General features: G+C 41.6%; 1 protein-coding gene across 1 annotated transcript; it reads left to right on the forward strand.

Moving 5' to 3' along the window:
* Positions 1-911: 911 nt before the first annotated feature.
* ankk1 (ankyrin repeat and kinase domain containing 1) lies at positions 912-10,798 on the forward strand. Its single transcript, XM_045703445.1, has 8 exons — positions 912-1,232; positions 1,532-1,814; positions 2,028-2,179; positions 4,100-4,158; positions 4,349-4,504; positions 8,214-8,326; positions 8,590-8,620; positions 8,988-10,798. The coding sequence occupies exons 1-8, from the start codon at positions 1,048-1,050 to the stop codon at positions 10,256-10,258; spliced, it is 2,250 nt and encodes a 749-aa protein (XP_045559401.1). The 5' UTR covers positions 912-1,047; the 3' UTR covers positions 10,259-10,798.
* The last annotated feature ends 10,141 nt before the right edge of the window (positions 10,799-20,939 follow it).

Raw genomic sequence — 20,939 nt, forward strand, 5'->3', positions numbered from 1 at the left:
TTCTGTCTGTAGCGTCCAAACCGTTTGGGCTACACACTAATATGACCCCTCTGTGTAAAGGTGAGACTCTCATGAACACGTACTTGTCAGTTGTTTTGCTCTAGGGAAGTATACAGTATGTGGAGACTGTTTAGGGAAAAAACAAGGCATTAAATACATGTAAAAAATATATATATAACATTTCCTGATCTTATATCTTTCAGATTTAGGATAGACACTTCAGAACAAACTTCCTTTAAATTTTTTGGGGGGGGAACTATCTGTTCTTCTATGTAGTGAATCTGTTATTCAATGCGTTTGAATGGGCAAATAGCAGTAAGGCCAATTATCAAATCATTTTTGAAAATATTTTTTTTATACTTCAAGGGATCTTAAAATGTATATATCAACTATCAAAATTGTCATAAGGATGACCTTCTTAAAACAATTAAAACAATCCCTCCCCCCGGCTTAGACTCTTATGGGTTTTTAATTCTGACCGTTTTTTAAATTCTTCCTGCCTGATTGCAGTCCCCAAACGTAAAGTACTGCTGGACAATACATTTATCACACAGTAATATCTGTTTGGATGGATTGCATTGGATACCCTCTAAAAACGGAGAAAATGGCTATGATTAGAAAAAGTACCCATCATTATGGATGTCTCTATTGTGATTGGTTGATACTCTGTCAAACACTGTCAAACACTCATGCGCAAAAGCTCATCATAGCACTTGAGTGAGTATATACACTACAGCATTCCAGGTATTAGAGCTACCTGGTTTATCAGGTTTCCTTCTGTCTCTGGTGGGAACATAAGCAATTTTCTTGGCAGGTAGTGCAGTGGAAACCGGTCTTGTTACATTGCTATGCAAACAAGCAGTGACATGGCACCTCCCACAACCCACCGTTAACCACTATCAAGTCTTAGACACACTCGTTCGCTGCTTCGCCTCCTCAGTAGTTGTCTACACACTTCATGGACAAGGGAGACCCCACGGAGAAATTATTCTGAGTTGGTGTGAGATTAGAGACGGTGTTGTGACACACAGGAGGAGCTCTGCCCCCATGGATCATGTTGAAGGGGGCCTGGAGAAGTTCAGGATCTTCAGGAAGGAAGACTTTGAGGCTGACTGGATTAAGGTGACGGAACGCAGCTTTGGCCAGGTCTACAGAGTGAAACTCAAGCTTTGGAGGGAAAAGTGTGCCCTGAAAAGCTTCAATACCACTCTTACTGGCACCAGTCTCTACAGGTATGGTTAATGTGGCTTTATTACAGGCCTTGAAGATATACTCTAGAACAGAGCAGACATTTCACCAAATAAATCACATCATTTAATTGCCAGTTTTTAATGGAATAACAATCACTAAAAGAGAGCACATTTGGGCGTTTGAATAATTAGCAGTTTGCAGTAGTGGTCTAATTACTGGGAAAATAAATGTGTTAGATTAGAAAGGTTGAAAGTGACAATACAAATCGTTGGGCTGACGCTGCTCAGGTGTGGAAAAAACCTGTCAACCCCCCTTACACTTATCTTTTCTTTATTTGTAGGAGAATGATAGAGGAGGCATCCAAGATGGAGAAAGTGACATTCAAGTACATTGTGTCCATCTACGGGGTGTGTAATGACCCTCCCTCCATGGTGATGGAGTACATGAGTAATGGCTCCCTGGATCGTCTCCTTAACAGCCACATGTTGATGTGGCCCAAGAAGTTCCAGATGATTCACGAGGTCACCATGGGCATGAACTTCCTTCACAGCATGAACCCTCCACTTCTCCACCTGAACCTGAAGCCTTCAAACATCCTTCTAGACGATCACCTCCACATCAAGGTGAGGATAGCTCCACAGAGATGCTGGTATGCCGTTTAAGCAGCTATTCCTGTTTAAAAAGTGTAATGAGTGAGACGAGGGTCCTTAATGATATCTTGACTATCTTTTAATTAGGCATGCAAACATTAAAAAGTGTAAGGTTATATCTGAATAAGAATGCAGTGGTACGTACACAGTAATGATTATCTGTCTGAAGAAAATTCCCCTCCAAAGATTTCAGATTTTGGCTTAATTAAGTGGGAGGAGGCTGGGAACAAGAAGGAATTCATTGAAAATTTGACTGCGAGAGGAAACATTTTCTACATACCTCCAGAGACATTCACCCTGTGCCCTGAGCATCCGGGAACCAAGTTTGATGTTTACAGGTGAGGTAGTTGCCAAGGACGAATTCCTACAAACTCTCACACACGCCCACTATAGAACTGTGTTAATAGGCTAGTTTTTTCTCTCTCTGTAATAGAAAGATTATGAGTTACTAACTAAATATTTCAATAATTTCTTCAGTATTTGATCCTAAAGTCATAGATTGTTTTCAATATAGTTTCTAATGATGTATAATCTTTGATAATGTAATTTAGATTTAATGTACTCTGAACAAAAATATAAACGCAACAGGTTTAGTGTTGGTCCCTTGTTTCATGAGGAGAAATAAATTATCCCAGAAATGTTCCATACGCACAAAAATGTTCCATATGCTCAAATGTTGTTCACACATTTGTTTACATCCCTGTTAGTGAGCATTTCTCTTTTGCCATGACAATCCATCCACCCGACAAGTGTGACATATAAAGAAACTGATTAAATAGCATGATCATTACACAGGTGTACCTTGTGCTGGGGACAGTAAAAGGCCACTCTAAAATGTACAGTTCTGTCACACAACACAATGCCACAGATGTCTCAAATTTTGAGGGAGCGGGAAATTAGCATACTGACTGCAGGAATGTCCACCAGAGCTGTTGCCAGATAATTGAATATTAATTTCTCTACCAACGTCGTTTTAGAGAAATTGGCAGTAGGTCCAACCGGCCTCACAACCATCCCGCCCACATTCGGCTTCCTCACCTGATACCAGCCACCCGGACAGCTGATGAAACTGTTGATTTGCACAACTGAAGAATTTCTGCACAAACAGTCAGAAACCGTCTCAGGGAAACTCATCTGCATGCTTGTCGTTCTCACCAGGGTTTTGACCTGACTGCAGTTCGGCGTTGTAATTGACTTCAGTGGGCAAATGCTCACCTTTGATGGCCACTTCTCCACGCTGGAGAAGTGTGCTCTTCACAGATTAATCCTAGTTTCAACTGTACCGGGCAGATTGCAGACAGCGTGTATGGTGTTGTGTGGGCGAGCGGTTTGCTGATGTCAACATTGTGAACAGAGTGCCCCATGGTGGCAGTGGGGTTATGGTATGGGCAGGCATAAGCTACGGACAACAAACCAAATTGCATTTTATCTTTGGCAATTTGAATGCACTGAGATATCTCACCCATTGAGCATGTTTAGAATGCTCTGGATTGACGTGTACGACAGCGTGTTCCAGTTCCCGCCAATATCCAGCAACTTTGCACAGTCATTGAAGAGGAGAGGGACAACATTCGACATCCTGATCAACTATATGCGAAGGAGATGTGTGGAGATGTGTCGTGCTGCATGATGGTAGTCACACCAGATACTGACTGATTTTCTGATCCACGCCCCTACTTAAAAAAAAGTTATCTGTCACTAACAGATGCATATCTGTATTCCCAGTCATGTTCGGCTATGAAAAGCCATCTGACATTTACTCCTGAGGTGCTGACCTGTTGCACCATCTACAACCACTGTGATTATTATTATCTGACCCTGCAGGTCATCTATGAACGTTTGAACATCTTGGCCATGTTCTGCTATAACCTCCACCTAGCACAGCCAGAAGAGGACTGGCCACCCCTCAGAGCCTGGTTCCTCTCTAGGTTTCTTCCTAGGTTCTGGCCTTTCTAGGGAGTTTTTCTTAGCCTCCGTGCTTCTACATCTGCATTGTTTGCTGTTTGGGGTTTTAGGCTGGGTTTCTGTACAGCACTTTGTGACATCTGCTGATGTAAAAAGTGTTTTATAAATACATTGATTGATGTGAAATCCATAGATTAGGGCCTAATAAATGTATTTCAATTGTCGGATTTCCTTATATGAACTGTAACCCAGTAAAATTGTTGATGTTGCGTTTATATTTTTCTTCAGTGTTATTAGATATATGGAGAAAGAACCACATTGAGTGGTCTTACGTGTTCCTTGTTTTAATTTAGCTTCTCTATTGTGATGTGGGAAATCCTGACCCAGAAGAGACCTTATCAAGCTGGGAAACGTGAGTAGTGGTAATGCATTCTGATTCAAGTATCAGATAAAAAAATAAAATAATCTAATCACAGACACAGTAGTGTTTGACAAAGTTCAGGTAGTTAAACTATACAAGCTTATAATCACATTTTACATTGAGAGGACATTTTTGAAAATCATTTCTCATCTGAAAAAACATATAACTTCCTGTGTCACAGCAAGCAGTACAACGACAGTGCTGATGAAGGTGGCATCAGGTAGAAGGCCAGGCTTGGAAAAGATCCCTGATGACAAGCCACAAGAATGTGAGCAGATGATCACAATAATGCAACGGTGCTGGGATCAGGATCCCAGAGAGAGGCCAGATTTCTCAGGTAACACTCACCTGATTCCAGATCTATTTGTGCTATAAAATACTGTAGAATAGAATAGATACGTTATTGTCCATTTGGTTAAAAAGAAAATTAGTATTCTGCTTTTTTCCCTACCTCAGACACACCCACATGTTGAGAGGCACATGGTCAGCCATTGTGCAGTGCAAGATGGAGAGATATTTTTGGGGCTAAGTGGCTTACTCAATGGCATAATGGTAATGATCTGACACCAGCAGCCCTACAGTAGCAAATTCAGCTCACACTTTTCCATTGCCCGGCCTGGAACCTTTGGTTACTGGTCCACCTCTGTCTACTTACCGCCAACCAACTCTTATGGTCATTGTCATCAATGCCAGACATAGGAAAATATCTTAGATCAGGCTGGATAACATTGTGTGTCCCTCTCCATACCAAACCGCAAAGAACAACAACAAAACAAACTATCTTCGAGACAACAAAAGTGGGAGAATAGCCACCCCTTGTTACGATCAGAAACAGTATAGAAACAGAATGGACACCACTTTTTAATCAGAAAAAGTGAAGAAAGAAATTATGAAGGGCCTCCTTTGTTGTTTCCAAGTGTCATAGGCTTCCCTTTTCAAAGAAAAATAAACCTTTTAAGCCTATAGCTATACACATTACCCATGTGATTGCTCCAGCACATTGTTTCTTCAAAACAAGGCAAGCCCATATGTTGGAGATTGACACAATATGGCTGAACATGTTGTGTGGACTTTGTTCAGTAAACGATCTTACACCGGCTGAGGCCCAGTGGCGATTTTAGCATAAGCCACTACACAATACAACACTAAACAATACATTCATTGCACTACAACCATAACAAACGGTGTCCACAAACTATTAGGGCCTACATACAGCTGTCCCAACAGCAGAGTCCCAACACCTTACCACCGCTACACCTGGCTATCAGCGGAGCCTTGTCTGGCAGCGAAACAGTTCATTCAGCCTCATTTACTGCCTTCTTAAAAAACATAGCTGATATGGCTGACTTGCTTCAACAAATGTGGTTTCTACTGACAATTCAGATGTACAAACTCTGGCATAAGGGAACGACGAGCAAATAAGAGGCAATTTGTAATTTCGATTAAGACATTAATGAGCAAGCTAGGACGGACGTTGTCAATATAACTATTTGTTCAGCACTTTTGAAATGTACAGCAACAGAATTCAGAACATGTTCCATTCTTACAGAGTTCTCCCTGTACACCAAGTCAGAACTGTAGGATAAATAACTGGGGCATATAAGCAGACAATGAAAGCTCTTACAATATCCAATGATTACGTTTCTCTACAACAGGCTACATGTGCACGTGCACCACCAAGTCAGAAAAGTAGGCAAAATTAAGATTATTAGCATGAGGTACATGGGCTACTAACAGCTCACTACACAACATACACATAGTATTACTTTCTTAGCTACAGTATACATATCTCTCTGGCATATTACATAATTTATGCAGGAGCATACAATACATTTTTGGACTCACCTTGTTGTGCTGTGCTTACTTCCTTCCAAACCACTCATTGTTGAATTTGCAATTTACAACTTGTTGTGTAATGTTTATGTCAAATGGCCGATGAGCACCAATACGTTTTATCTATCATTTCTCTTTATTATTTGACAAGAATTTAAAAGGATTTGCCAGTAGATTGGCAACTTGATTCATGATGAAGACTGCTATCTAAGATTTTGAAAGTATGATGTTAACATGATCAGTCCAATCAAAGCTACTGTATATATAACGTGATTTGATGTCATTTTATCTGTGGCCAATGACCTTGAGCCTTCTTGGATGGGCACTTCTAATGTAACTCTATGTCAGCACCCAAAGGGCTAGAATTTTCGAGGTCTTTGCGGTGACGTAGTATCCCCATGAGTGACAGAACTCTGAGCCAATCATGGTGCAATGTTCCATATTTTCTGCTGGCTTGCCCCACCACCACAGAAAGCACTGAGCTAGGCTGAAACACCTGCATGTTGGAGCTGCTTTACTCAAGTTAACAAAAAAGAGACCATATTTGAATGCGGCTTTATTAACTTAATTATTGTTTTTACGTTGAATGCAAACTGATATGTGACACGTATTAATGCCAAAATAAGATGCAAAACAGGCAAGCCCAAAATGTGGAGCTCTAACCCAGCTGCCCTGAATGACGGGTCACCACTGCTGAGGCCAGATGCTCAGACGGGTAAATGTACCAGTGAACTACCAGAATGTTGGTAACTTTCAAGGATGTTATGGCATTTTCATCACATGACATCAAGTGGCCTTTTTGGGTACTTTAGATTATCACATGGGTCTTTAATTAACTTTGGCCCACTGTGTGGCATTATCTGTCCCACTATTGTTTGTGGAGTTATGCTCTGATGAAGGTCGACTGACAAAGTTTAGTCTTTATCAAAATAAATGTGCATCTGACTGGAAGTTTCTCCTGTTTTGCATTTTGCCTCCAGCACCTTCACTATTTTGTTTTCACATGTAAAATATATAAAATGATAAAATAAGACGATTTTAAAATAATAAATGGAACGACAAAGCTGTAATGGACACATATATATAAAAAAAGGAATACTTTATATGAATGCATTTTTAAAAAAGGTATTAAAGTATAAATGTACTAAGTTTTTTTATTTATTTAACTAGGCAAGTCAGTTAAGAACAAATTCTTATTTACAATGACGGCCGACCCCGGCCAAACCCTAACCCCGACGACGCTGGGACAATTGTGCACCGTCCTATGGGACTCCCAATCACAGACGGTTGTGATACAGCTTGGAATCAAACCTCCAGCACTGAGATGCAGTGCCTTAGACCGATGCGCCACTCGGGAGCCCTTAAATTACCATAGATTGCTATAGATGTCCTGTTAATTACCGAAATTACAGAAAATTATGGTAACTTTGGTAAATTACCGGTTGTTTATTTACCAAGTGCTCAGACATCTCTCGGACCTGAAATGCACAGCACTCAGTAAATCTGCATCTGTTTCTGCATAAAGATCATAATTATCCTGTCCAGGGCTTGTACACTGTCAGCTTTCTGATTGTAGACTTTGAGGAGACTCAGAGAGACTCGGAGAGACTCGGAGAGCACATGCTCTGTTCAATGTAATGCTCACTGATGTGAGATTTCTTATTGTAATATTCTAAAATAAAGGTCACCTATTTAGGCAAGCAATTAAGGCAAAGGGTTAAAGTGCCATGTTAATGAATACTAATTAACACCATGTGTATGCATACACTGCCGCATTGAAATTAGCAACATTACTAAGCAATTTTCCATATTACAGCATTATTATGCATAAGAATAGGTTATTTGCATTCTACTTCACATGTTATAAAATGGACACCTTAAATCTGTATGACCAAAAGTGTGCAATTGTTTCAGGGTAATTGTTCCTCATCTTCTGTGCCCTTTAGTATTGTGTTGACTACAGCAGTTACTGTATAATATGAAAAGTTTTCATAAAACTATAGTGCCTCGGATTTTACAATCTGTTTTTCCCAAGATCGAAAACACAAATGTTTGAACAGAATTGAAAATAAAAAAGTATACAGTATTCACACTTTTACACCTTGTTAACATTTTGAGTATGACGGATGCATGCACTGCATCAATCAAATCCCTCTGAATTTGAGAATATGTTTTTAATGACCAATCCTCTTTGTCTGTTTGTTTATTTCCAGACACTGTTCGAAAGACAGAAGCTCTGAGCGACATCCTGGGAATAGGTGGATGTAGCAACGGGGATAAGACACACAAACCTGATTATACCATGCTGTCGCCCAGCTTCAGAAGAGTGAGTGCTCAGTGCTGCATCCTCCATCAATGTTGAGATAACAGATACAGCATCCACCATCAATGTTGAGATAACAGATACAAAGCTCTCAAACAAAGTCTGTCTGTCTGTCTGTCTGTCTGTCTGTCTGTCTGTCTGTCTGTCTGTCTGTCTGTCTGTCTGTCTGTCTGTCTGTCTGTCTGTCTGTCTGTCAACATTAACTTGTTGACGTGCTGCTATTATGATGACTACCATTAACACTTTTTCATTATATCTCCATTAAGAAATCCACATGCTCACTCGCCAACCCTCCAGGTGAGTGAATCGGGGAAACTTATGTTCCGTGTGTCGCAGTGCTTCTAGGGCTGACATTTAAAATGCAATTCTATCAAGTGTTTTCCACATATGGAAAACTGGAGAAGGTGTCGCTTTGGATCATGTGAAAAAAAATGCTTATTTAGCTCTGGCTCTTAGACTGTACAAAATGCATTGGAGGAAAGCCATGTCCCTTTAGACAAAGCCAACTTGTATGCAAATGCATGCACGCTTCAATAAACCATGGCCACTGCCACAATCAAATGAGGCAGCAGACAAATTGCTATACTGTATCAGATTGATTTGCATTGGCAATACCTCTGCCTCTGTGTCTTATCTGGTTTATGTTGTATTTCTACATTCACAGACATGAGCAACACCAGCGATGACATTCTCAATATTCTATCAAGGAAAGACTTTGAAAACTTCAGACAGGCCCTTAGGAAGGAGCATGTGTCTATGCTCTTCAAAGACAACAACACTCTTCTCCACTACACAGTGGTTAGTGGTGACACAGAGAGTGTGAAGCATGTCTTGAGTCTTGGTGCGGAGGTAAACTCCCAGAGCATCAGAGGATACACCCCTCTCATTGTGGCTGTGCTCCACAAGTTCCACGAGATATGTTCCTTACTGACGGAGCACAAGGCAGATGTTACACTCGGAGATGGGGACCAGTGGACTCCTCTGCACTTTGCCGCTCAAAGCGACGACAGCAGAGTCGTCCGTCTGCTACTGGACAGTGGCGCCCAGCCTAGCGTTAAGGAGAAAGCTGGGTGGACGCCGCTTCACCTGGCCACTCAGAACGGCCACGAGAACATTGTGCGTCTACTCCTGACGCGGCTGGGGAGCGCCGACGAGCACGAGGAGGTCCACGGGAGGACGGCGCTCCACGTGGCGAGTGTGTATGGCCACCTCGCAATCGCCAAGCTCCTGCTCAGTAAGGGAGTTGACCCCAACGGGACGGACCACTCCCTGACCACCGCTCTACACCTGGCAGCCGAGGAGGGCCACAACAGGATAGCCAGGCAGCTGGTGACAGCTGGCGCCGATGTCAACTCTCTGGACAGCCGGCACTACACCCCATTACACTTCGCCGCCCTCAAGGGACACACGGGCATCTGCAGGCTACTGTTGGGCAACGGGGCGAATCCCGACCCCAGGACCCTCCAGGGTTGGACGCCCATGCACTTGGCGGCACTGAAGGGCCACGCAACCACCGTGCTGGAACTAGAAGCCCACCAGGGCTCTATGGACCTGCCAGGAAAGGGTGGCTGGACACCCCTCCACTTGGCCTGCCACCACGGGCAAGAGGAAGTGGTGTCCAAGATGCTGTCGGCCAAGGCCAATCCCGACATGGCAGAGGATAGCGGCTGGACGGCGCTCCACTTGGCGTGTAACGGCGGCTTTTTCCCCAGTGTGCTCCAGCTCATCTCGCATCGGGCCAACGTCAATGCTCTGAACAAGAGCCAGGCCACCCCATTACATCTGGCTGCCCAGAACGGCAGTGTTCCCATTATCAAAGCCCTGCTAATGAACGGGGCAGAGAGGAGTAGTAAGGACTCAACAGGCTGCACAGCCCTATCCCTGGCCAGGAAGTGTAAGAAAGAGGAGGTAGTGCAGCTACTGGAGGAGAGTTAGTGAGCCTTTCACACTACTGTGCCGAACCGAGCCGCGCCATACCAAGCTGTACTGAGCTGAACCGAGCCGAGCCAAACATAGCTGTACTGAGCTGGTCTGGTTACATATCCACCATTGTTGCTGGAACTGTGCTAAAAATAATATTGTGAGAAGAAACTATCCGAGCCAGTACAATTTGTTTCGAGTTGGCAAGATAGTTGTAAAAAGGGTACTAGAAAGCCAACAACGGCATGTTGAAAGATAACTATGGACAGGGTAACACTGATGTCAGGCGTAGTGACTAAGAAGTACAGTACATCACTGTTGGGAAAAGTGTATTGATACTCTATTGATTTATGTGTCTACGGTGTCTACGCTGTAATTAGGAATGTTATTCTGAATGCTCAATATTATATTACATTGTTATGCTAATTTAAATTGTTTAATTATTTTTCGAGTGCTCAAGGATTAATTTTCTTGTCTGTTGTCGACATCTATAAATATGTAATTATGACTCTGACCATGAGTGGATTATAAAATAATTTTTCATTAGCTGGCAAATAGTGAAGGTTTTTCATTCTCCTCACTGTGGTGAACAACTAACAGCACTATATCTTGTGCAAGACAAAGCTGCCAGGTTGACACATTATATTGAATAGAACTGAAATGCATTGAGAAATATATTTACATATACTTATGTTCTCATTTCCATGGCACAGGTTACCAAACATTTTTTTTTTTAAATACTCCAGCATAGTAGCCATGACCGTACTGTAACTTATCCCATGAGTCGTTGTCACAGAAAACAAACGTCGTCAGCTAGTACTCATAGCATATCAGATCTGTTGGATCTACTTCACTGACAGGTGGAAGTGACCCGAAACCTGTGTGCAATGTAATCGAAAACCTTCCCAGAACGTTTATCTCACCAGAGAGGAATGATATCAATGTGAAACATTTCAATCATTCTCACTACCACCCTCCCCCTGAGAAGATAACTCGTTTGACAGCATTTCTCTCTCCCCAAACAGTATGATGATCTCTTTCTGACACCAGTGCATTTCTCCCTGATCCGCAGGATTTGATAAACCCTCCCTCATTCATAAAAGAGTGTGTGCCACACCCATCCACATTAGTTGACAGCAGACTTCCTGAAAAATGTAACTCATCTTCACCATCTAATCAAAGTTAGTCTGAATCAATGGCTCCGGCACAACCTTTTACACCCAAAGTGACACATTTCACGGTTTCCATCAGGCTATAATTCAGTTTGCAAATCCCTAACAGAATTTCTGAGGAAGGTCAGGAGACAACGTGCAACAGCAGCTAATGCCAGTTTGATTGGGCAAGCCGTTAAGGGCATTGCATCACAGCAAGGGATGCTAGTCAACGACAGGAGTTTAGATAGAAGAAGAAACACTTGCTGTCGTCCTATTTCCATGGGACATTCCTTGTAGGCGTACTACTTTCAGACAAAATGTTGCATTATTAATGAATGCGATATGTTTACACAGTCTATAGATATTAATAGTACACCAAACTACATGTACAATGGTCGGTGGTGTATTTAATTCCCCAGCGGGCTAGAGGGATATCTTTGAGTTGAGACAGCCTCTCACGGGGTTAAATGATTCACAGAGGCCTGTGGTGCTTAGCAACTGCAAACATGACTAATTCAGCCACTGAACCAGCTCCTAACCCAGGTGTGCCCCCCCCCCCCCTCCCAAGAAAGTCTCCTCTGCCCGGGCACCTCTGGTCTTGCCCAGGTAATTGACGGGGAGTGATCTTTCAAGTCTCCAGGGTGATGATGTGGAAAACATTTTCCCCTGTCATCTTAGCCACCACTTGGCCTCTCAGTATACCAATATTTAAAAAAAATACCCCCGAGTTTAATCCCTTTTGCTGCCCAAGGTTACTATTTGGGCAATTATCATTAGTCTTTCTTCTAGCAGACCTGTCAGTATAGACACAGGTTAAAGTCACAACTGTTTTATAGGCTGATGAGTTTGAAATACTTTCACCAGAGATCCACTTGCATTGCTCAGCCAAAGATATAACAGCCTTCAGCGTAGTCTAAGTTTAAGCAGCATAGATACTGCAGAACTGCATTATAATACCAAGCAAGCCCCTCATTCTCACATTACTCAAAGCTACTTTTCCATGCCCTTGTTTTCATCAATATACAGTATATTATTGCCCTTAGTCTTCTTGTCATCATACATGCCCCTTTAAAATGATTCATATTTCCGTTTACTGCTAGCTCCTCAACAAAGTGCACAGCCCCCGACTTTCTCGCTCTTTCTCTTCCCCTCTCTCTCTCTCTCGTCTATATCTTTGTGATGGTTTTACCCATCCATTTATACCCCTTATCAATCTAAAGTCATGATATTTACTATTTCCTGACATTTTCTGAGTAGGTCGGCTTGTTTTGTGCGACGAGAGACATGCATATGTACAATATGAGCTATAGCTGCAGTGGCTACCATGCACTGAGGGACATTTCCTATTATACGATACGTTAGTGGAATAGCAACAATCAGACAGATTCATTGGTGATAACGGAGAGAGCTCCCCAGAATTGGACCCTTTGACGAATCCCTACCTGGACTTTCTGCCCAAGTGAAAATTCGGACCTTAATAAAAGACCCATTTTGCTTTCCACTTGCGGGTGGATGGAGGAGGCACGATGGTTCACTGGCTCTCTCAGCACAGGCTCAACAACCACAAACATTCAAATAGAATTTTAGGTATCAAATAGCATTTAGTGAGCAACTATGCTTTTTTAACTTTAATACCTCACATAAATTGCTTTACAGCCCAATACAATTAGGCTACATTACAGTTAGGTAATTGCTAAATGGTGTATTTACAGATGCACTCATGGATAGCTTCCAATTGGCTCTTTCATCACACCTCCTCTACCCTGTAACTACTGTATACCCTAGGTCATTACTGTAAATGACAATGTGTTCTAATTCAATTTACCTGGTAAAATAAGGCCAAAAAAAAAAATAATAATAATAATTGCACACTTATATTCCGAAGTTTAACTTCCATGTCTATTTGTCATAGATAATAAAAGTCATACCATGACATTATGATGTATTATATGAAAGCCATTTAATTGGATCCAACATATAGAAACTTAGAAAACAATAGGCCTATTGGCAAAGTTTCCATTGCCATTCCGGTTTCTATTTTCTTCTGTTGTTTATTTTTACCGTAGCTCCCATTTGTCCGTTCCGGCATACTTTTACTGTACAGTAAAATGTCAAATGTAAGAGGCTTTCAAATAATTTGGGATGAAAGCCAACACATGGGTATACCATAATCTCCTCTGATAAATGTGTTACAGCCTTTGGTTTTTCTCTCGATTTCGAGGTTGGTTCTCTTTGGGTGTGGCCACAGATCAGCCATTATATTAACCAGATACTCAAGTGGCTGCTCTAACAATTAAAATAAATGTCTTCAAAAATGGTAGGCAGTCAGGAGGAGGCAAGATCGGGCGGGACCATTCTAACCAATGAGATGTCAGATATGTGTGTGAACAACAGTCACAACTGTTTCCACTAGTTACTAAGTTGTCTATATCATAAAAAGTCATGGTTTTAATTTAAGGTCAGGGGTTAGAGGTGTGGTTAAGGTTAGGCTTATGTTTAAAATCACATTTTAAGAAGATACATTTTAGAAATAGGCTGGGTTTATAACATTGTGGGTGTGCTAACTAGTGGTTTTTCTCAAAGTTGCCGGGATGTCACGTGTCCTACTTATATCAGCACATTCTTACAACCTAATCATCATGAGACTTCTATCAAATAAGAGTCACGTAGCAAACAAATCCATTCAATGTGTTGTTAACAAAATTAGACACTCTCATTGACTTCTATACAAAAACTCCTCGATTGGTGAGCAGGAAAAAAACGGCACATGCTGGAGAAAACAGATTTTGGGCCCAGTTAGCCCTCCCACTGCGCCTCTTCCTTTCTGGTGTGTGAGGATGATTGGAGTCATCCTCATTGACCAGGATGTGTTGCACCTGTTGTCCTCTTTAGTCAGAAGGTGCTTCACCTGTGCTAGCACAGTTGATATTTAAGGACCGCTGGCCCAGTGCTTCAGTTGGAAAAATAGATATTTTAAGGCTTGACCAGCACTCAGTAAGCCCCCCCCCCATGGATGCCTTTCAGAACTTATTTGGTCTCTTATTGGGGAACGTAACAAGTGAGACATGCACGCACACACACACACGCACACGCACACGCACACACACATGCTTAATGAAAATGCACATACTGTACACACACGTGTGCACACACACACAGACGTAACGCATGCACACGCGCATACAGGGATGCATGCAAGTCAAGGCAACACGTGACTCTTTATGTTTTCCCACTGACATTGGTCAACATTTTATCCAGCCAATGGTCTATAATGACATGTTTAGAGCATAAAGGATGTGTTTCGTCAAATTGTTGTTATTGTAATAGGAATGCATCGTGATTTACCCCCCCCCCCCAACCTTTGTGTTTCACACATATTGTAACTGGCTCTTAAGGCATTTCGAAGCTCAAAGACATTACAACAATGTATGAAAACTACAGTTGTACAGTGAGGTACATAGGCTACAGTGAAGTGAAACTCCTTTCTCTGTCGTCTCTTCTGAAGGATTGAATTAAACAACACACAGATATGTATCTGTTTCATTTCCTCTGTCTCTCCTCTATGTCCTTCAGGCTTCAGCGAAGATAGCACCATCATGGCAGACGAATGGGATTGTTCTCCTCACGGCCTGCCAATTCCCTTTAAATATCACATCCACAACCTTTCTACAAATTCTTCGCGCACAGTCCTGTCACAATTCACACATTGAGTGGGTCCTTGCACGATGGCAATCAGACATGCCTTGTAGTCTGGATTTGGAAGGCTTGTGGATTTCACAGGACTGTCTAGAACTGGGAGCTCTTTGATGTCACGCGACAGTACTGTATGGGAAGATGGCATGACAACTTAAGACATGTTTACAGTTGAGGCAATGCATCCTAGTTTTCTGTTAACTGTCATACAGAAACGTCTATAACCAACTCAAATATGAAAGTGTTTTAATTCTTACTCGCAAATGTAAGAAGCTTTAGGAATGGAGAATAGGAAGCTGAGGATTAGAGGCTCCAGAAATCAATAGCAAATCACTTAGGATGGGAAAAAGTTAGGCTGGGCTGCCACTCCTTTTAACAATCAGTTGTCAACTGTAAACCTAATTGTCAGCAGTAGATAATATCATTACAGTTGTGAGGTTTGCAGCAGCAAAGGTTTGGACTAGTGCATTTCAACCAGAAAAACTAAAAGGAATAGAAAAATCCGGTAACTCTTAATTTTAAGGGCTCCTTATTACATTTAAATTACATGTGTAATTAGTATTGTAGTTAATTGTAATAACTCATAGTTACACTGTAAAAAATAATGTGTAACTGGTAGTAATTGCAGTCTGTCATTACAGAGGTGTAACAACAAATGCTTGTTACAAATAATTTAATTTCTTCTCAGCTGCATCCAATTCAGTAATAACTGTCACAAGGTTGTAGTCTCTTGTAGACAGATGCGCTGGGTGTCCGAGATTACAAATGTTGGAGGCTCAATAGGCTTACCTGTGAATGCGCACTCTTCAGAATCTCCACGTAGTGTTGTTGCTAGCACTTGCCCCCCAAAAAGTGTACCATCTGGGTTAACTTGGTTGAGTTTACAAAACAGATCAGATACACAACGAGTGTAAAAAACATTAGAAACACCTTCCTAATATTGAGTTTCACCCCCTTTTGCCTTCAGAACAGCCTGAATTCGTTGGGTTCTTGACACAAACCTGTGCGCCTGGCACCTACTGACATACCTGGTTCAAAGGCACTTAAATCTTTTGACTTTCCCATTCAACCTTCACCCTTCACCCTTTGAATGGCACAGATACTTAGTGGAGATGGTGGAAAGTTTTAAGTTCCTCGGCGTACACATCACGGACAAACTGAAATGGTCCACCCACACAGACAGCATTGTGAAGAAGGCGCAACAGCGCCTCTTCAACCTCAGGAAGCTGAAGAAATTTGGCTTGTCACCAAAAACACTCACAAACTTTTACAGATGCACAATCGAGAGCATCCTGTCGGGCTGTATCACCGCCTGGTACGGCAACTGCTCCACCCACAACCGTAAGGCTCTCCAGAGGGTAGTGAGGTCTGCACAACACATCACCGGGGGCAAACTACCTGCCCTCCAGGACACCTACACCACCCAATGTCACAGGAAAGCCAAAAAGATCATCAAGGACAAAAACCACCCGAGCCACTGCCTGTTCACCCCGCTATCATACAGAAGGCGTGGCCAGTACAGGTGCATCAAAGCGGGGACCGAGAGACTGAAAAACAGCTTCTATCTCAAGGCCATCAGACTGTTAAACAGCCATCACTAACATTGAGTGGCTGCCGCCAACATACTGACTCATCTCTAGCCACTTTAATAATGAAACATCTATGTAATAAATGTATCACTAGACACTTTAAACAATGCCACTTTATATAATGTTTACATACCCTACATTACTCATCTCATATGTATACATATGTATATACTGTACTCTATACCATTTACTGCATCTTGCCTATGCAGTTCGGCCATCGCTCATTCATATATTTTTATGTGCATATTCTTATTCATTCCTTTACACTTGTGTGTATAATGTAGTTCTTGTGAAATTGTTAGGTTAGATTACTTGTTAGATATTACTGCATGGTCGGAACTAGAAGCAAAAGCATTTCGCTACACTTGCATTAACATCTGCTAACCATGTGTATGTTACAAATACAATTTGATTTGATTTGATACACAATCCATGTCTCAAGGCTTAAAAATCCTTCTTTAACCTTCCCTTCATCTAAACTGATTGAAGTGTATTTAACAGTTTAACAGCTTTTCACCTGGATTCACCTGGTATCACGTTTTACGGAAGTCCCAGATGCAGACAGCTAGAGTCACAGATGTTAATTGACCCAAACAGGGGGCAGGAAAAATACAGGTCAAAGGAAAGCAGAGGTCCGTAATCCAGGGCAGAGTCACAAAGGTACAGAACAGCAGACAGGCTCGGGGTCAGGACAGGCAGTGGTTCGAAAACAGATCAGAGTCAGGCAGGTACAGAACGGCAGGCAGGCTCGGAGTCAGGGCAGGCAGAATGGTCAGAGCTGGGGAAACTAGGAAACAGAACTTGAGAAACATGCTGGTAAGACCTGACAAGATGAACTGGCAACTGACAAACAGATAACACAGGTATAAATACACAGGGGATAATGAGGGGAGATGGGAGACACCTGGTGGGGGTGGGGACAAGCACAAAGACAGGTGAAACAGATCAGGGTGTGACACCTATGTCTATGTCATGGAAAGATCAGGTGTTCCTTATGTTTTACACACTCAGTGTAGGTCAACCTCACTGAATGGGGTTTACCATACGGGTTCCATCCAGATTCTAATTAAACAAATACTTATAATTCATGTGTACATCACCCATTATGACAACCTGAAACTCCTTGCCATCCAAGTGAGAGGATGAACCCATAAATACATCACAGAGTACATGTAATATCCATACACGCGCACAGTCGTGAGGAAGGCGCTACATTCTGAACAGTCGTAACCTCCTTGCATCTGCAAAAACCAGAGCCTTACTTATGATTCAGTACTACACAAATTGGTTTAATTATTTATTTACTAGCTAATTAAATGGAAACACAGGATAAACATACACACTCTGCACCGGTTATTGACTGGAGACACAATACGCTGAAAACAGGTCCCTAGTGGAATGACAACAACATTGATGCTTGTTAAACCTGTTGGGGCTAGGGGGCAGTATTGAGAATTTTGAAAAAAATATTTGCCCATTTTTAACTGCCTCCTACACCAACTCAGAAGCTAGAATATGCATATTATTGTTCATGTTTGGATAGAAAACACTCTGAATTTTCTAAAACTGTTTGAATGGTGTCTGTAAGTATAACAGAACTCATATGGCAGTCAAAACCCTGAGACAAATTCTGACAGGAAGTGGATACCTGATGTGTTGAATTGCCTTTAAGCCTATGCCATTGAAACACACAGGGGCTTATTAATTGTTGAGCACTTCCTATGGCTTCCACTAGATGTCACCAGTCTTTACAAAGTGTTTTGAGTCTTATACTGTGAGATCTGACCGAACAAGAGCCTTGGAACGGTGGTGGCCGATTAGACTCTGGCGCGCAAGTTCATGTTGGGTACTCTCGTTCCAATACGTTTTAAAAGAGAATGCAATCGTCCGCCTTGAATATTATTCATGTTCTGGTTAAAAAAGGCACTAATGATTTATGCTATACAACGTTTGACATGTTTGAACGAACGTAAATATTTTTTTCCCCCTCGTTTATGACGAGAAGTCCGGCGGGCATAGATCATGTGCTAACAACACGGAGCTTTTTGGACATAAATTATGAGCTTTTTCGAACAAAACTACATTTGTTATGGACCTGGGAATCCTGGAAGTGACATCTGATGAAGAGAATCAAAGGTAATGGATTATTTACATGGTATTTTCGATTTTAGATCTCTCCAACATGGCGGTTAGTCTGTATCGCAAAGCGTATTTTTCTGGGCGCAGTGCTCAGATTATTGCAAAGTGTGATTTCCCAGTAAGGTTATTTTTAAATCTGGCAATCCGGTTGCGTTCAAGAGATGTAAATTTATAATTCTTTGAATGACAATATAATATTTTACCAATGTTTTCGAATAGTAATTATTTAATTTGTCGTGCTGATTGACTGGCGGTTATTGGAGGGAAACGATTTCCTCAACATCAACGCCATAGTAAAACACTGTTTTTGGATATAAATATGAACTTGATAGAACAAAAAATGCATGTATTGTCTAACATAATGTCCTATGAGTGTCATCTGATGGAGATTGTCAAAGGTTAGTGCATAACTTTAGCTGGTTTTCTGCTTTTGGTGACGCCTGTCTTTGAATTGACAAAACATTACACACAGCTATTGTCAATGTACTCTCCTAACATAATCTAACTTTATGCTTTCGCCATAAAGCCTTTTTGAAATCGGACAACGTGGTTAGATTAAGGAGATGTTTATCTTTCAAAGGGTGTAAGATAGTTGTATGTTTGAGAAATTTGAATTATGACATTTAATTGTTTTCAAATTTGGCGCTCTTGATATTTCACCTGTTGTTCATAGGGTGTACCAGGGGTGGGACGCTTGCGTCCCACATAGCCCATAGAGGTTAACCTGTTAGGGCTAGGGGGCAGCATTGACACGGCTGGATAAAAAACATACCCGATTTAATCTGGTTACCACTCCTACTCAGTAACTAGAATATGCATATACTTATTACATATGGATAGAAAACACCCTACATTTTCTAAAACTGTTTGAATGGTGTCTGTGAGTATAACAGAACTCAAATGGCAGGTCAAAACCTGAGAGATTCCTTTACAGGAAGTGGCCTGTCTGACCATTTCTGGAACTTCTTTGCCATCTCTATCATTTACTAAGGATCTCTGCTCTAACGTGACACTTCCCACGTCTTCCATAGGCTCTCAGAGCCCGGGAAAAAAGAGAATGTCGTCATTCCAGCCCCAGGCTGAAACACATTATCGCCTTTCTCAAGTGGCCCATCAAGAGACACTAGCTTATGCGCGTGACCCCGACCGCCCCCGCCTTTGGGATTTTTTCCTCTGTTTGCCGAAAAGGAGATTCCCTGTCGGAATATTATCGCTTTTCTACGAGAAAAATGACGTCAAAATTGATTTTAAACAGCGGTTGACATGCTTCGACGTACGGCAATGGAATACTTTGAATTTTATTGTCAGGAATTGCGCCAAGCGCGACACTTCTTTACTATTTCGGATAGTGTCTGGAACGCATCGAACAAAACGCCGCTATTCGGATATAACGATGGATTATTTTGGACCAAACCAACATTTGTTATTGAAGTAGACGTCCTGGGTGTGCATTCTGACGAAGACAACAAAAGGTAATGACATTTTTATAATAGTAAATATGATTATGGTGAGTGCTAAACTTGCCGGGTGTCTAAATAGCGAGCCCGTGATGCCTGGGCTATGTACTTAGAATATTGCAAAATGTGCTTTCACCAAAAGCTATTTTAAAATCGGACATATCGAGTGCATAGAGGAGGTCTGTATCTATAATTCTTAAAATAATTGTTATGCTTTTTGTGAACGTTTATCGTGAGTAATTTAGTAAAATGTTAGCGAATTCCCCGTAAGTTTGCGGGGGGTATGCTAGTTCTGAACGTCACATGCTAATGTAAAAAGCTGGTTTTTGATATAAATATGAACTTGATTGAACAAAACATGCATGTATTGTATAACATAATGTCCTAGGGTTGTCATCTGATGAAGATCATCAAAGGTGAGTGCTGCATTTAGCTGTCTTCTGGGTTTTGGTGACATTATATGCTGGCTTGAAAAATGGGTGTCTGATTATTTCTGGCTTGGTACTCTGCTGACATAATCTAATGTTTTGCTTTCGTTGTAAAGCCTTTTTGAAATCGGACAGTGTGGTTAGATTAACGAGAGTCTTATCTTTAAATGGCTGTAAAATAGTCATATGTTTGAGAAATTGAAGTAATAGGATTTTGAAGATTTTGAAAATCGCGC

This window comes from Salmo salar, chromosome ssa20 (assembly GCF_905237065.1).
Source record: "Salmo salar chromosome ssa20, Ssal_v3.1, whole genome shotgun sequence".
Lineage (NCBI taxonomy): Eukaryota > Metazoa > Chordata > Actinopteri > Salmoniformes > Salmonidae > Salmo > Salmo salar.